Source organism: Oncorhynchus nerka, linkage group LG17 (assembly GCF_034236695.1).
Source record: "Oncorhynchus nerka isolate Pitt River linkage group LG17, Oner_Uvic_2.0, whole genome shotgun sequence".
Taxonomy (NCBI): Eukaryota; Metazoa; Chordata; class Actinopteri; order Salmoniformes; family Salmonidae; genus Oncorhynchus; species Oncorhynchus nerka.
In genome coordinates, this window is record NC_088412.1 from 46,765,353 (window position 1) to 46,782,759 (window position 17,407).

At 43.5% G+C, this 17,407-nt stretch overlaps 1 protein-coding gene across 1 annotated transcript in view; it reads right to left on the reverse strand.

Annotated features, from left to right (window-relative positions):
- The window catches only part of LOC115145332 (dedicator of cytokinesis protein 7-like), a 93,411-nt gene that overhangs the window by 40,736 nt on the left and 35,268 nt on the right, over positions 1 to 17,407 (reverse strand). Inside the window, 8 exon segments of the mRNA XM_065002803.1 lie at positions 2,263 to 2,361; positions 11,002 to 11,168; positions 11,284 to 11,448; positions 11,704 to 11,932; positions 12,941 to 13,097; positions 13,099 to 13,127; positions 13,348 to 13,486; positions 17,246 to 17,316. Coding sequence (XP_064858875.1) covers positions 2,263 to 2,361; positions 11,002 to 11,168; positions 11,284 to 11,448; positions 11,704 to 11,932; positions 12,941 to 13,097; positions 13,099 to 13,127; positions 13,348 to 13,486; positions 17,246 to 17,316 — 1,056 coding nt within the window.

Genomic DNA, 17,407 nt, shown 5'->3' on the forward strand with positions numbered 1-17,407 from the left:
GAACTAATAAAACAACATTTTTCTCTCAACTGTCAAGAGGGGGGCTGCAAAAATGTTTTGCTCGCAAGGTAGGGGGACCCCCCAAACAAAATGTCACTTAGGGCCGCATGCTTATTTTAGATCCCCATTATCTTTTGCAGAAGCAGCAGCTACTCTTCCTGGGGGTCCACAAATGTGTGTGTATGGATGTAGGTATGCAGACCTGCAAGCCACTGTGGCCCCTCATTAGGAGTTCAGATTTTTGTGGTCCCCAACCCCATCAAAGTTGCCCATCCCTGCTCTACATCCAAAAAGACTACAATCCCCAAATACACCATCCAAACAAAGGCACACATCCAAAGACAGACAGGCGAATAAGTTGAGGGGCCATTCTGCATGGCTCCTCCCTCCCCCAGTGTAGACAGTGGCAGAAGACAGACAGGCGAATAAGTTGAGGGGCCATTCTGCATGGCTCCTCCCCTCCCCAGTGTAGACAGTGGCAGAAGACAGACAGGCGAATAAGTTGGGGGGCATTCTGCATGGCTCCTCCCTCCCCAGGTGTAGACAGTGGCAGAAGACAGACAGGTGAATAAGTTGAGGGGCATTCTGCATGGCTCCTCCCCTCCCCGGTGTAGACAGTGGCAGAAGACAGACAGGCGAATAAGTTGAGGGGGAATTCTGCATGGCTCCTCCCCTCCCCCGGTGTAGACAGATACCTTTTTGGTGGGTAACCGTCCTGTTAAAGTTTGCAAGAAACTGGCGCTCTCAGTGTGCGAAGAAACTGGCGCTCTCAGTGTGCGAAGAAACTGGCGCTCTCAGTGTGCGAAGAAACTGGCGCTCTCAGTGTGCGAAGAAACTGGCGCTCTCAGTGTGCGAAGAAACTGGCGCTCTCAGTGTGCGAAGAAACTGGCGCTCTCAGTGTGCGAAGAAACTGGCGCTCTCCGTGTGCGAAGACATGCGGTTGCCACAGCGCTCCATGGCCTACGGGTGGGATGGTGACAACAACAACAGGTTAGTGAGGGTCAACAGGTGTGGGGTCTAGCTGTAGCACCTTCTCAACCCAAGGAGATGTGTCTGCACTCCATGGCCTACGGGTGGGACGGTGACAACAACAACAGGTTAGTGAGGGTCAACAGGTGTGGGGTCAACAGGTATGGGGTCTAGCTGTAGCACCTTCTCAACCCAAGGAGATGTGTCTGCGCTCCATGGCCTACGGGTGGGACGGTGACAACAACAACAGGTTAGTGAGGGTCAACAGGTGTGGGGTCAACAGGTGTGGGGTCAATCTGTAGCACCTTCTCAACCCAAGGGTGTGTCTGCAGCAGAATCCCTCTCTCACACACACAATTAACAAACATGAGCACAAACAAATCACACAAAACATCATAATCTAAACTACAGTATACAAAAACATACAGTAGCAATGTAGAAGTGCAGTGTGTGAGTTCCCTCATATTTACATTTCTTACACACCTCATTAGATACATTTTAAAAACTGCCCCGAGACATGCAGTTCGCGCACAGTATTAAATGTGGGGGGGAAATGACAAGAAACACCCCAGATGTGGGTTAACTTGTGCCTACAACTTACCTCAGTTAAATAAAAACACATATAGGATTTTTTTTTACTGAATCTTTGGACATGACTAGAGCCACAAAACACCCTTCATGACAACTGAATGACGACAACCATAATCACAACACAGACAACAGAACAAGGACAAAGACAAGCACATACACACTCGCAGTCACTCCCAAACCCACCCAGCACACTCAATATCAAGCCCATCCCACACGCTGAATGAGATTAGTCGTAGGTCATGCATGGATTTAAATGATCATGGTGAAAATGAAACAGGACAGGGTGAAGAAAGCCAATTCAAATGAATGTTGGGAAAATGAAAAACGCCTCTGGGATTGCCAATAAAAATTGTATCGATTTCAAGTATGAGAAAAGAAAAATGGCACAAACGGAGTCACATGGGTCTTGGCTGGAAGTTGGCCGCAATGTACGTGCAACACCTCTCCTACACTATAGGGGTATTAGTAAGTGCGGTGAGAAATCCTTCCGCACTCGTTTCAAGACAGTGACAATGCCACGACTTCAGAATTGGCATAGATGTTTCTTCACGGTTTAAGGTTCATAGAGGCAGCTTTGACTTCCTAAGTCTGGTAGAGCGTGTAGGTGAGGTGCGGGGTGGTTGAGGTGCGGGTTAAGAAGGGTAGGGAGTGACGGTGATGTATTTTTTTGTTGGGAGAGGAAGGGAGTTATTGTTTAAGCACCTGCATGGTGTCGGTGTCAGAAGCAGAACCGTGGCTGGATCTCCAAGGGGTGCTCTTACACCGCATGGTGTGCACCCAGGAGTTGGAGCGGTCTAGGCCCTGAGACATCAAAGGTCCCAAGTCAAAGGGTAGGCAAGATTAAGGGAGCCACAAGTGGACAGAGCAGCACAGGGGAGGAAGGAATAGCATTGAGGTTAACGGTTAAGATGATTGAATCGTAAGCAGCAAGGCGGAATAATAAAGTTAGCTAGTTAAAGATCTGAAATAATTTCATTAGAAACTCCTGATTCATGAAAACAGAAATGCATGAACACATTAGATTGCATATCCCATCATGATAATCTGCACCCTTGGTTCAGAAACAAGAATACAGGTTAGTTTAGTAGCATTATTCTGTAGGTATCATTCATCACAGAGGAAGCCATAGAACTAGAATCACTAGGATACCTTGAACAGGAATCTCCATTCAAGTAGATGTGCCATCATGGGTGGATATTCTATTTCTATGGGGGTAGCATCCATCACTAGCATCACGTTAGACCAGACTATTCAGAAAGACAGAGAAGGGAGTGTTCATCCCTCACTCCTCTGTTAAGTATTTTTGGGGTCAAACTAAGTTATTTGATCAAAGTACGATTTATATGGCTGCATTAGAGCAAAAGTCCATGCTATTAACTAATTTACAAAGAGTCTCTGCAATACACTTGGATACCCCTGGAAATGACCCAACTAACAGAGCCATGAAGATTGTTTAACTTTACTAAAAGTGTGCCACTGTATGCTTTGCTATGCCTTCGTCGCGGAGGTTACCCTCTCTCTTCTGTGTGTCAGGTTGCCAATACAGGGGTTACAGAGATAAGGTGTTCCTGCTGATGTTTGTCCATCACCTATAGGGTTGACAAGTCACACAGTTGAGAAATGCTGCTTTCAGGTTCATAGTGTACAGTAAGTGATACAGTGGTACAGTGAACGCTTATGTGGAGGCAGACACAGTGGGGGTTTTCAATCCAATCCTCTTTGAAGTCAGTGAATCCATGTAAATGAGGGCTGTGCGAGTGGCTTCCATCTGGCCACTCTACCATAAATGCCGGATTGGTGAAATGCTTCAGAGATGGTTGTGCTTCTGGAAGGTTCTCCCATTTCCACAGAGGAAATCTAGAGCTCTGTCAGTGAGACCATTGACACAATCCTGTCTCAGAGCTATACAGATAATTATTTCGACCTCATAGCTTGGTTTTTGCTCTGACATGCACTGTCAAGTCTGGGACCTTATATTGACACGTGCCTTTCCAAATCATGTCCAATCAATTGAATTTACTACAGGTGGACTACAATCAAGTTGTAGAAACATCTTAACTTCTTGGTGACAGGGGGGCAGTATTGAGTAGCTTGGATGAATAAGGTGCCCAGAGTAAACTGCCTGCTACTTTGTCCCAGATGCTAATATATGCATAGTATTAGTAGTATTGGATATAAAACACTCTGAAGTTTCTAAAACTGTGTGAATGATGTCTGTGAGTATAACAGAACCCATATGGCAGGTGAAAACCTGAGACAAATCCAACCAGGAAGTGGGAAATCTGAGGTTTGTTGTTTCATTTAAATTATTGCCTATCCAATATGCTGTGTCCATGGGGCCAGATTGCACTTCCCAAGGCTTCCAGCAGATGTCAACAGTCTTTAGAAAGTTGTTGCAGGCTTCTATTGTGGAAGGTGGTTGAATAAGAGCTGTTTCAACAAGTCGACGGCTGAGGCCAATTAGTTGTTTACTGTGTGGTCAGTCATGTTTTGTAAATAACAGCGATTACGAACCTCGATTTGGATGAGTACTGCTATTTCAACGAATCGGAGCCAAAGGACATAATGCTCATCCCAGACCCAATCCCCGTCACTCGGAGGAGGCGGCGACAGAGGTTGGCGTGCAGGATATCTAACAAGACTGTGAGTGGATAAGTCGCCATTACCCTCCATTCTATTAGTGAACTTGAAATCAGTGGACTATAGACGTTAAATGTCTTACTAACGTCAGCCACGGAGAACGAGAGCCCACAGTCCTTGGGAGCAAGCCACATTGGTGACACTGTTATCATCAAACCAGGTGAAGGTGTTTAGCTTGTCCAGGAGCAAGACATCGGTGTCCGTGGCGTGGCTGGTTTTCCTTTTGTAATCCATGATTGTCTGTAGACCCTGCCACATACGTCTCGTGTCTGAACCGTTGAATTAAACTCTTTGGGATAGGGGGCAGCATTTTCACTTTTGGATAAATAGCGTGCCCAATTTCAACTTCCTGCTACTCATGCCAAGAATATAAGATATGCATATTATTAGTAGATTTGGATAGAAAACACTGACGTTTCTAAAACTGTTTGAATCATGTCTGTGAGTATAACAGAACTTATGTAGCAGGCAAAACCCCGAGGACTAACCGTTCAGATATTTTTTTTTAAGGTCTCTGTCTGTTCAGTGAGTTCTCGTTGGCAAACAATATTTCTTAGGAACTGGAATTTCAGTTCCTACCGCTTCCACTGGATGTCACCAGTCTTTGGAATTTGTTTGAGGTTATTCCTTTGTGCAATGAAGAAGTAGGCCATCCAGGAACTGCGTAACACTGTTGAGAGTTGCGCAAGACGTGAAAAGTAGCATGGTTTGTTGTCACCTGTATTGAACACAGATAGACCCGTCTACAATTTGATCGATTATTAACGTTTAAAAATACCTAAAGTCGTATTAGTTTGAAATATTTTGGCAAAGTTTATAGGCAACTTTTGAAATATTTTGTAGTTACGTTGCGCATTTTGGAAGTTGTTTTTTTCTGGATCAAACGCGCTTTATAAATTGACATTTGGATATATATGGACGGAATTAATCGAACAAAAGGACTAATTGTGATGTTTATGGGACATATTGGAGTGCCAACAAAAGAAGCTCGTCAAAGGTAAGGCATGTTCTATATTTTATTTCTGCGTTTTGTGGGGCGCCTGCAGGGTTGAAACATGCTACCCTCTTTGTTTACTGTTGTGCTATCATCAGATAATAGCTTCTTATGCTTTCGCCGAAAAACCTTTTTAAAATCTGACATGTTGGCTGGATTCACAACGAGTGTAGCTTTAATTGAGTATCTTACATGTGTGATTTAATGAAAGTTTGATTTTTATATCATTTTTATTTTATTTGCCGCTGCATTTTCCCTGTTTTTTGCCCAAGTGGGACGCAACCGTCCCCTATACCATAAGAAGTTAAGACCCCACTTTGTCTCTGTACTGACATTTTGCCTGTTTGATTGCCTTATAACTACACTTGTTTTTTTGTCCATATTCCCAGTCACCTTGCAAATGGTTAAATGAAGTAGTTTGTGCTTTCAGGTTTGAGTGAATTCTGCCATCTATCCACAGTTTCTGGTTTGGGTAAGTTTTAATAGTCACAGTAGGAACAACATCCCCTATACACTTCCTGATGAACTTAGTCACCGTGTCTGTGTATACGTCAATGTTATTCTCAGAGGGTACCTGGAACATATCCCAGTCCGTGTGATCAAAACTATCTTGAAGCGTGGATTCCGATTTGTCAGACCAGCGATGAATAGACCTTAGCACGGGTACTTCCTGTTTGAGTTTCTGCCTATAGGAAGGGAGGAGCAAAATGGAGTTGTGATCGGATTTGCCTAAGGGAGGGTGGGGGAGGGGCCTTTTAGGCATCGCAAAAGGGGGAGTAGCAGTGGTCCAGTGTTTTTCCAGAGCGAGTACTATAGTCAATGTGTTGACAGAACTTTGGTAGTATTTTCCTCAAATTTGCTTTGTTAAAATCCCCAGCTACAATAAATGCGGCCCCAGGATGAGGTTTCCAGTTTGCATAAAGTCCAGTGTAGTTCCTTGAGGGACGCCATAGTATTGGCCTGAGGGAGCAGTATACACAGCTGTGACTACAACCAAAGATTCTGCCCCTGAACAAGGCCGTTAACCCACTGTTCCTAGGCCGTCATTGAAAATAAGAATTTGTTCTTAACTAACTTGCCTAGTTAAATTAAGGTAAAAAAAAATGTTTTTATTATAATATTACCTCCCAAAACAATTACGGTTGGCATTTGATTGTGAGGTATTTTATGTTGGGTAAACAAAAGGACTTGAGTTTCTGTATGTTATCACAATCACACCATGAGTAGTTAATCATGAAACATACACTACCGCCTTTCTTCTTCCCGGAGAGTTCTTTATTCCTGTCTGCGTGATGTACTGAGAACCCAGCTGGCTGTATGGACGGGGACATGATTCCATGAAACAGAGTATGTTACAGTCCCTGATGTATCTCTGGAAGGAGATCCTCGCCCTGAGCTCATAGACTTTGTTGTCCAGAGACTAAGCAAATAATATACTCAGAAGCGGTGGAAGGTGTGCATGCTTCCAGAGTCTGACTAGAAGTCCATTCCGAATCAAATCAAATCAAATTTATTTATATAGCCCTTCATACATCAGCTGATATCTCAAAGTGCTGTACAGAAACCCAGCCTAAAACCCCAAACAGCAAGCAATGCAGGTGTAGAAGCACGGTGGCTAGGAAAAACTCCCTAGAAAGGCCAAAACCTAGGAAGAAACCTAGAGAGGAACCAGGCTATGTGGGGTGGCCAGTCCTCTTCTGGCTGTGCCGGGTGGAGATTATAACAGAACATGGCCAAGATGTTCAAATGTTCATAAATGACCAGCATGGTCGAATAATAATAAGGCAGAACAGTTGAAACTGGAGCAGCAGCACAGTCAGGTGGAAGTTGAAACTGGAACAGCAGCATGGCCAGGTGGACTGGGGACAGCAAGGAGTCATCATGTCAGGAAGTCCTGGGGCATGGTCCTAGGGCTCAGGTCAGTTGAAACTGGAACAGCAGCATGGCCAGGTGGACTGGGGACAGCAAGGAGTCATCATGTCAGGTGGTCCTGGGGCATGGTCCTAGGGCTCAGGTCCTCCGAGAGAGAGAAAGAAAGAGAGAAGGAGATAATTAGAGAACGCACACTTAGATTCACACAGGACACCAAATAGGACAGGAGAAGTACTCCAGATATAACAAACTGAACCAGTAAGCCAGTGACTCAGCCCCTGTAATAGGGTTAGAGGCAGAGAATCCCAGTGGAAAGAGGGGAACCGGCCAGGCAGAGACAGCAAGAGCCTTTCCGTTCACCTTCCCACTCCTGGGCCAGACTACACTCAATCATATGACCCACTGAAGAGATGAGTCTTCAGTAAAAGACTTAAACGTTGAGACCGAGTTTGCATCTCTGACATGGGTAGGCAGACCGTTCCATAAAAATGGAGCTCTATAGGAGAAAGCCCTGCCTCCAGCTGTTTGCTTAGAAATTCTAGGGACAATTAGGAGGCCTGCGTCTTGTGACCGTAGCGTACGTGTAGGTATGTACGGCAGGACCAAATCAGAGAGATAGGTAGGAGCAAGCCCATGTAATGCTTTGTAGGTTAGCAGTAAAACCTTGAAATCAGCCCTTGCTTTGAAAGGAAGCCAGTGTAGAGAGGCTAGCACTGGAGTAATATGATCAAATTTTTTGGTTCTAGTCAGGATTCTAGCAGCCGTATTTAGCACTAACTGAAGTTTATTTAGTGCTTTATCCGGGTAGCCGGAAAATAGAGCATTGCAGTAGTCTAACCTAGAAGTGACAAAAGCATGGATTAATTTTTCTGCATCATTTTTGGACAGAAAGTTTCTGATTTTTGCAATGTTACGTAGATGGAAAAAAGCTGTCCTCGAAATGGTCTTGATATGTTCTTCAAAAGAGAGATCAGGGTCCAGAGTAACGCAGAGGTCCTTCACAGTTTTATTTGAGACGACTGTACAACCATTAAGATTAATTGTCAGATTCAACAGAAGATCTCTTTGTTTCTTGGGACCTAGAACAAGCATCTCTGTTTTGTCCGAGTTTAATAGTAGAAAGTTTGCAGCCATCCACTTCCTTATGTCTGAAACACATGCTTCTAGCGAGGGCAATTTTGGGGCTTCACCATGTTTCATTGAAATGTACAGCTGTGTGTCATCCGCATAGCAGTGAAAGTTTACATTATGTTTTCGAATAACATCCCCAAGAGGTAAAATATATAGTGAAAACAATAGTGGTCCTAAAACGGAACCTTGAGGAACACCGAAATTTACAGTTGATTTGTCAGAGGACAAACCATTCACAGAGACAAACTGATATCTTTCCGACAGATAAGATCTAAACCAGGCCAGAACATGTCCGTGTAGACCAATTTGGGTTTCCAATCTCTCCAAAAGAATGTGGTGATCGATGGTATCAAAAGCAGCACTAAGGTCTAGGAGCACGAGGACAGATACGGAGCCTCGGTCCGATGCCATTAAAATGTCATTTACCACCTTCACAAGTGCCGTCTCAGTGCTATGATGGGGTCTAAAACCAGACTGAAGCATTTCGTATACATTGTTTGTCTTCAGGAAGGCAGTGAGTTGCTGCGCAACAGCCCTCTCTAAAATTTTTGAGAGGAATGGAAGATTCGATATAGGCCGATAGTTTTTTATATTTTCTGGGTCAAGGTTTGGCTTTTTCAAGAGAGGCTTTATTACTGCCACTTTTAGTGAGTTTGGTACACATCCAGTGGATAGAGAGCCGTTTATTATGTTCAACATAGGAGGGCCAAGGACAGGAAGCAGCTCTTTCAGTAGTTTAGTTGGAATAGGGTCCAGTATGCAGCTTGAAGGTTTAGAGGCCATGATTATTTTCATCATTGTGTCAAGAGATATAGTACTAAAACACTTGAGCGTCTCTCTTGATCCTAGGTCCTGGCAGAGTTGTGCAGACTCAGGACAACTGAGGTTTGGAGGAATACGCAGGTTTAAAGAGGAGTCCGTAATTTGCTTTCTAATAATCATAATCGAATACCTCTTCTCCCCCGGCGGCATCTTGGAGCAGGCTCTGGGATAAGTTCAATTGCCCTGTGGGGTACGAACAAAGCATCCAATTCGGGAAAGTCATATTCCTGGTCGTAATGCAGGTGAGTTACCGTCGCACTGATATCCAAAAGATATTTCCGGCTGTATGTGACACATTATTAGTTGCTTAGGAGCTAGAAGCAGAGCTCGCCCATATCTCAGCTACCCACTGCAGCCCTCATCCTTCACATGCAACATCCGATCTGTTAAAGGTCCCCAAAGCACACACATTCCTGGGTTGCTCCCCTTTTCAGTTCGCTGCAGCTAGCGACTGAAACAAGCTGCAAAAAAAACCTCAAACTGGACAGATTTAACTCCATCTCTTCATTCAAAGACTCAATCATGGTCACTCTTACTGACATTGTGGCTGCTAAGCGTGATCTATCGTTGACTCTACCTTCTTGCCTTTTTGTGCTGTTGTCTGTGCCTAATAATGTTTGTACCATGTTTGTGCTGCTGCCATCTTGTGTTGCTACCATGTTGTCATGTGGTGTTGCTACAGTATCATGCTGTGTTGTCATGTGCTGCTGCCATCTTGTGTTGCTACCATGTTGTCATGTGGTGTTGCTACAGTATCATGCTGTGTTGTCATGTCTTAGGCCTCTCTTTATGTATGTGTGTTGTGTATCATGCTGTGTTGTCGTGATGTGTGTTTTGTACTATATTTTATTTTTAACCCCAGCCCCCCCCATCATTGCCGTACACACAGAGACAGGGGCATTCTCATTGCCTCTTCAGAAAGTAGCAGGAAATATGAACCAATGATGCATTCTGTTCATGACTTACAATAAACTTAGAGAAATGTATACATTTCCTATACATTTAGTTGATTCCCTACTAAGGTCAATTCCGTTTCAATGCCTGGATTGCGTGAGGGCCCACATTATCATATTTGGACCAGAATGAGGCTCTCCACTACCTATTGTTCCTGCAGTGATGATTCACCATCTAATGTTTTCATAATTTATTTGCAGATAATTTCCAAAAAGCCTACCGATAGCCTATGCAAATGAACGTCTCTCTCACTGATGCGGGTCGGTAGGCTACACTGACTAACGAGACACTCACAGACCTGCAAACTTCAGCACGGCGGCGGCACCCCAATAGATCGCTAGAAGATGCATATCGTTCATTCTAGCAGGAAAGGGTGCGACAGACTAGCGATTTGAAACTTTGAAATGAAAAGTAGCCTTTAATATAAAGTGGAAAAAGTAGCCGGCTCAAAATGAGTTCGTAACCGTCTGATTATAGCCGACGGCTGGCGCTATTGGAAAACACTGCACCATTGATGCATAGTGGACTGACTACACACCAAAAGAACTGAGAAACATAACGTAAACCATGTCAAATCAAATCAAATTTTATTTGTCACATACACATGGTTAGCAGATGTTAATGCGAGTGTAGCGAAATGCTTGTGCTTCTAGTTCCGACAATGCAGTAATAACCAACAAGTAATCTAACTAACAATTCCAAAACTACTGTCTTATACACAGTGTAAGGGGATAAAGAATATGTACATAAGGATATATGAATGAGTGATGGTACAGGGCAGCATAGGCAAGATACAGTAGATGGTATCGAGTACAGTATATACATATGAGATGAGTATGTAAACAAAGTGGCATAGTTAAAGTGGCTAGTGATACATGTATTACATAAGGATGCAGTCGATGATATAGAGTACAGTATATACGTATGCATATGAGATGAATAATGTATGGTAAGTAACATTATATAAGGTAGCATTGTTTAAAGTGGCTAGTGATATATTTATGTCTGGTCTGTAACGTGTCTCCTACCTTACTACCGATGATGGATCGGACCTCATCGTCAGGGGAGGTGGGTGTGCCAGAGATATCAGGGTTACTGTTGCTAAGGCTACGGGAGCGGTTGAGGTTTAGGCTGGCAGGTCGCTGGGCGGACCTGGCCATGGTGGCATAGTGGACTGAACCACCCAGACCTGGACCTAAGACAAACATGGAAGAGAAGAAAATAGTAATTATTGCTCCACAACAAATGTAATGGCGCTTACAATTTAATCGATTTTAATAGAAGTAAAACAGGGGTAAAACAAAAGGTACCTGGTGAGGGGGAGTTGGGGTCCATGTTGGGCAGGCGGAAGACGTAGTATACATAAGAGGAGAGCAGGCTGTTTCTGCCGTGCATGTCCTGACTAGTATCCAAGTACTTATGAAGCCGGTTCACTATGGACGCCATCACCTCGAACGACGCCTGGCCCAGGTTCACTACACATAAAAACATGGACAACACATTTAGGACCAGATAGTGCAGTCGTTTTATTCAGTGCCAGTTCAATGGCATCACAAATAAATAAAGTTCAAAGGCACATGTTTCAGGTTTGTTCTTAAAATATGAACTTTGAATATTTGTGTGTCATTTATGATCTTCCTATCATTTGGAAGGTTAGATGACCGACGGAATACAATTATTTAAATGAACTGATTGAAAGGCTACAGTTCCTATGAGCCTGGATGCGGTACCTATCTGTCCTGATATAACGGGCGGCCGCACCACCAGCAGCACCAGCTTGTCCAATAGGAGGTGGAGGAAGCGGACGATGGGCTCCAGCTGGGAGGAGTTCAGCGCGGCGATGCTGGACTTTAACTCCTCCTCCAGGTTGTTCTCCATGATGCGCATGTCTCCTATCCGCACAGGGAACATGTGGTCCAGGGCATGGACCAACGCAAAAAACTTATCCAGGTACTGGTCCTGATGGAGGGAGGGATGGAAGGAGGGAGGGAGGGAGGGAAAGAGAGAGAGAGAGAGAGAGAGAGAGAGAGAGATGGGGGGATGGGAGAAGTCAGTAAACAAAGAAAACCTGGCTTTGATAAAATAAATATTTGAGACTCCACTGCAAAATAGAAGTGCTTGAACTGTGTGCTCTGTGGTAAGAACAACAGACTAGAGGTCAACCAATTATGCTTTTTCAACAGCAATACCATATTTGTAATAATGACAATTACAACAATACTGAGTTAACACTTATTTTAACTTAATATAATAGATAAATTGAATTTAGTCTCAAATAAATAATGAAACATGATCAATTTGGTTTAAATAATGCAAAAACACAGTGCTGGAGAAGAAAGTAAAAGTGAAATACGTGCCATGTAAAAAAGCTAATATTTAAGTTCCTTGCTCAGAATATGAGAACATATGAAAGCTGGTGGTTCCTTTTAACATGAGTATTCAATATTCCCAGGTAAGAAGTTTTAGGTTGTAGTTATTATAGGAATTATAGGACTATTTCTCTCTATACCATTTGTATTTCATATACCTTTGGCTATTGGATGTTCTTATAGGCACTATAGTATTGTCAGCCTAATCTCGGGAGTTGATAGGCTTGAAGTCATAAACAGCGCTGTGCTTCAAGCATTGTGAAGAGCTGCTGGCAAACGCAGGAAAGTGCTGTTTGAATGAATGCTTACGATCCTGATGCTGCCTACCACCGCTCAGTCAGACTGCTCTATCAAATATCAAATCATAGACTTAATTATAATATAATAAACACACAGAAATACTAGCCTTAGGGCTTTAATATGGTCAAATCCGAAAATTATAATTTAGAAAACAAAACGTTTATTCTTTCAGTGAAATAGGGAACCGTTCCATATTTTATCGAATGGGTGGCAACCCTAAGTCTAAATATTGATGTTACATTGCACAACCTTCAATGTTATGTCATAATTAGAAAACGTTGGTTGTGGTAGGCTATACCTGTGTGTGGACAGTGGAAACGGATGTCACTTCAACGTTGAAAACACCTCTGTGGTTATCCACCCATTTCATCCCAGGTAGAGGAACATCAGGGGAGAGAACAGAGTAGGACTGAGGAGGTTTCTCCAGAGACACAGGAAGACAGAAGTTTCCTGTACAGACGACCGTTCTGCAGCATAGGAATCCACTAAGGAGAGAGGAGGAGAGAAATACAGATGATTGTGTGTGTGGTGCGTGTGTGTGGTGCGTGTGTGTGGTGCGTGTGTGTGGTGCGTGTGTGGTGCGTGTGTGTGGTGCGTGTGCATTTGCATGCACACACACACACACGTGTGTGACATGCCCGTGCACATGTGCGCATGCGTTTGTGCATATGTGCATACATGTGCATACATGTGCAGTGTAGTTACCGTGTATCCCACGGGGGTCTCCAGAGGGGTGTTCTGTTTCTGCTGGCAGCTAACATGGTAGAAAGTGAACAGGATGTGGTGGTGGTCAGTCAGAGAAGCCGGCAGCTTGATCTTCACCTCATCATGGAAGTCTGGGGACCTGGGGAGAAACACAACAACCATTACACACATAGTTGATTTAATGGTTGGTTAGACCTTTATAAGAAATAAACGCCTGGGAAAGACTGGGGCCGTACAGGAATAAGCATCTAAAAGGAGTATAGAGAAGTCCGGGGATCTGAGAAGCACAACAGCCATTACACACATAGTTGATTTAATGGTTGGTTAGAGCTTTATAAGAAATAAACGCCTGGGAAAGACTGGGGCCGTACAGGAATAAGCATCTAAAAGGAGTATAGAGAAGTCCGGGGATCTGAGAAGCACAACAGCCATTACACACATAGTTGATTTAATGGTTGGTTAGAGCTTTATAAGAAATAAACGCCTGGGAAAGACTGGGGCCGTACAGGAATAAGCATCTAAAAGGAGTATAGAGAAGTCCGGGGATCTGAGAAGCACAACAGCCATTACACACATAGTTGATTTAATGGTTGGTTAGAGCTTTATAAGAAATAAACGCCTGGGAAAGACTGGGGCCGTACAGGAATAAGCATCTAAAAGGAGTATAGAGAAGTCCGGGGATCTGAGAAGCACAACAGCCATTACAGAGTCCTAGTCGATTAGGGCTGTAATAGGAATGAGCATCTAAAAGGAGTATAGAGAAGTCCGGGGATCTGAGAAGCACAACAGCCATTACAGAGTCCTGGTCGATTAGGGCTGTAAAAGGAATAGGAATGAGCATCAAAATGTCACGGTTGGTTTATAGGAATAAACAACACACTAAAAGACTGCAAAGAAAGAAGCAAGGGGTTAATAGCTATAGAAAAAACCCCATCTAAATTAGTACAGAGCCTTTTTCTCATGGAGAAGACAAAATAGATTGTTTGTGGATAAAGGGTAGAAACATCCTTTGGAGCGAAGGAGCCTGAGCAACCTTTCCCCCTAATGGAAAATATAACATTATTGGACAGGCCGAGGGAATTAAACCCCAAACATCCAAAAGGTGAAACCTTTCAAAATCTGTGATTTAAAAAATTATAGTTAACTATGTTAAACCTTAACACTAGAAAAGCCAAGAGCGTCATATGGACGCAAAACTAATTGACATGTTTTATTACTCTGCATTTTTAAATTCGTGTCCTCCATGTCCTTGACATTTCCTAAATAGATCTTTAATACACATTGTCAACATCTTAATATCACAAAACAGAATTGGTGTTATAAGCAGTTAAGAGGAGATGTTATTCCCCCTTCCTCTTCATTGACGACCGAACAGCAAGTGTCGACGAGTTTATAAAAAGGTGTTGAACTGAGTGAATAAAGTCAATCTCCTATATCCCTTTGTCATTCATAGATCATATAACGTAGTTGCAGAGGAAAGAAAAAGTATGTTAAACCCTTTGGAATTACCTGGATTTCTGCATAAATTGGTCATCAAATTTGATCTGATCTTCATCTAAGTCACGACAAATAGACAAACATAGTGTGCTTGAACTAACAACACACAATTGATTGTATTTGTCTGGTCTAGATTGAATACATCATTTAAACCTTCACAGTGTAGGTTGGGGAAAGTATGTGAACCCCCCACGGTCTAAGAGCTGTTGAACCCCCCACGGTCTAAGAGCTGTTGAACCCCCCATGGTCTAAGAGCAGGGCTGTATCTCTCTGGGCCAGTGGTCACCAAACGGTCGATGGCGACCAACCTGTTGATCTCCAAGGCATTTCTAGTCAATCGCCAAACATTTCTGTAAAAAAAAAACAACAACGATTAAGCCTCGTTTTCCCATTCGTCTCGGGCTGTTGGTGGTAGGTTCAGCTCATTCAACTGCCCTGCTCGCTGGGTAGGCAAACTGATGCCATTTCATGTGTCTGAAGGTACAAGCTCTGCCTTCCCGGAGGGCCCGGAGAGGAAATCAAGTGCCACTATAGGCCTACCGTTGGCCAATCAGATTGCTCAGATGACCGAGTCTGCAGTAACGTAGCAGGCATGAAAGAAAGCGACAGCAAAAATTGATAGTGTGAGATTTCAAAACATTTAAAACCATGACCAGAGAGACTGTCAACGAATACGTCAAAGAGCTGCTGTTTGTATGAGTGAGTTCATGTTTAAGTTCATACTCAGCACTGTCAACACTTAGTATTCAACACTTTTATAACCCATAAAATGCACGTTGTTCCTACTTCCACTCAGCGCTACAACAAGCACTGCAGCAGTAATGAAGGAGAAGGAAAGTGTATCTATAGGCGTTGTTGTTATTATTAGCAGCTTGGGTTTTTAATATCAAGGAATATTTCACTTTCTCTGTTCATAGGAGAAACAACATGAATTTGTCCATGAGGCAGAAGTAATGCGGTGCGACTCGAGTTTCGCCATCAGCTGGAAGACGGTGTCTCTTTTTGGTCAGTGTGAGTGGAGGAAAGGGAGAGCGGAGGGATGTTGAGAGACGGACCCCTCAGTCTGCTGCTCTCTCCCTCCACTGAGACTGACCATCAGCTGGAAGACGGTGTCTCTTTTTGGTCAGTGAGTGGAGGAAAGGGAGAGCGGAGGGATGTTGAGAGACGGACCCTCAGTCTGCTGCTCGCTCCCTCCACTGAGACTGACCATCAGCTGGAAGACGGTGTCTCTTTTTGGTCAGTGTTGAGAGACAGTGGAGGAAAGGGAAGACGGTGTCGGAGGGATGTTGAGAGACGGACCCCTCAGTCTGCTGCTCTCTCCCTCCACTGAGACTGACCATCAGATGCAGGCACCATCAGCCCAGTAAAATAAAAAGCTAATTATTTAAATGTGTGCTCACTCAGCTGTTCCTCACAAGTAATACAACAATGGATCGCTTACCGGTGTGATCATATAGCCTACCTCAAATGTTGAAATATAATTGTTTTAAATGTCCAGAACAACAATGCATTGACAGGTAAATTCAAGCAGCCAGTATGCAGTGATATTGTATTGGGCCTATAGCTTACTACACAAACCTCATTGCTACAGTACTGTTTTTCACTGGTTAATGTTGCATAGGCTTACATTTTTTAAGTTATGTTAATAAAATAAATCAGAGCGGTAGATCTCGGCATGCATTTTGACTCAGAAAGTGATCTTGACTCAGAAAAGGTTGGTGACCACTGCCCTAGGCTAATGACTTCTCCAAAAGCTAATTGGGAGTCAGGAATCAGCTAACATGGAGTCCAATCAATGAGATAAGATTAGAGATGTTGGTTAGAGCTGCCTTGCCCGAAAAAAGAAAAAAAAAACTCACACTAAACAAGAATGGTGTTCATGGGAGGACACCACGGGAGACGACACTGTTGTCCAAAAAAAACATTGCTGCACGTTTGAAGTTTGCAAAAGTGCACCTGGATGTTCCAGGTGCAAAATATTCTGTGAACAGATGAAACTACAGTTGAGTTGTTTGGAAGGAACACACAACACTATGTGTGGAGGGAAAAAAGCACAGCACACCAACATCAAAACCTCATCCCAACTGTAAAGTATGGTGGAGGGAGCATTATGGTTTGGGGCTGCTTTGCTGCCTCAGGGCCTGGGTAGCGTACTATCGCCGACAGAAAAATGAATTCAAGTTTATCACGACATTTTGCAGGAGAATGTTATGCTCTGTCCACCAATTGAAGCTCAACAATGTAGAAAATAGTACAAATAAAGAAAAAACCAAATGAATGAGTAGGTGTCCAAACTTTTGAATGGTTCTGTGTATATTTCTTTTAAGAAAGGGCCTAAGCACACTTCATACAAAATGGAAACATCAGTGAATTGTCTGAGAGCTGGATCTGAGTCCCTCACCTGTTATGATACACTACAGCAGTGTATGCTTCTTTGGCGTAGTCTGCACAGCTAGACTTGCCAAAAATCACCTGGGGAAGAGAGAGATGAGAAAGACACTTAGATGAAGAACAGCATACAGGGGTTGAATTACAGAGGCCCAGAGGAAGAGAGGCAACATAC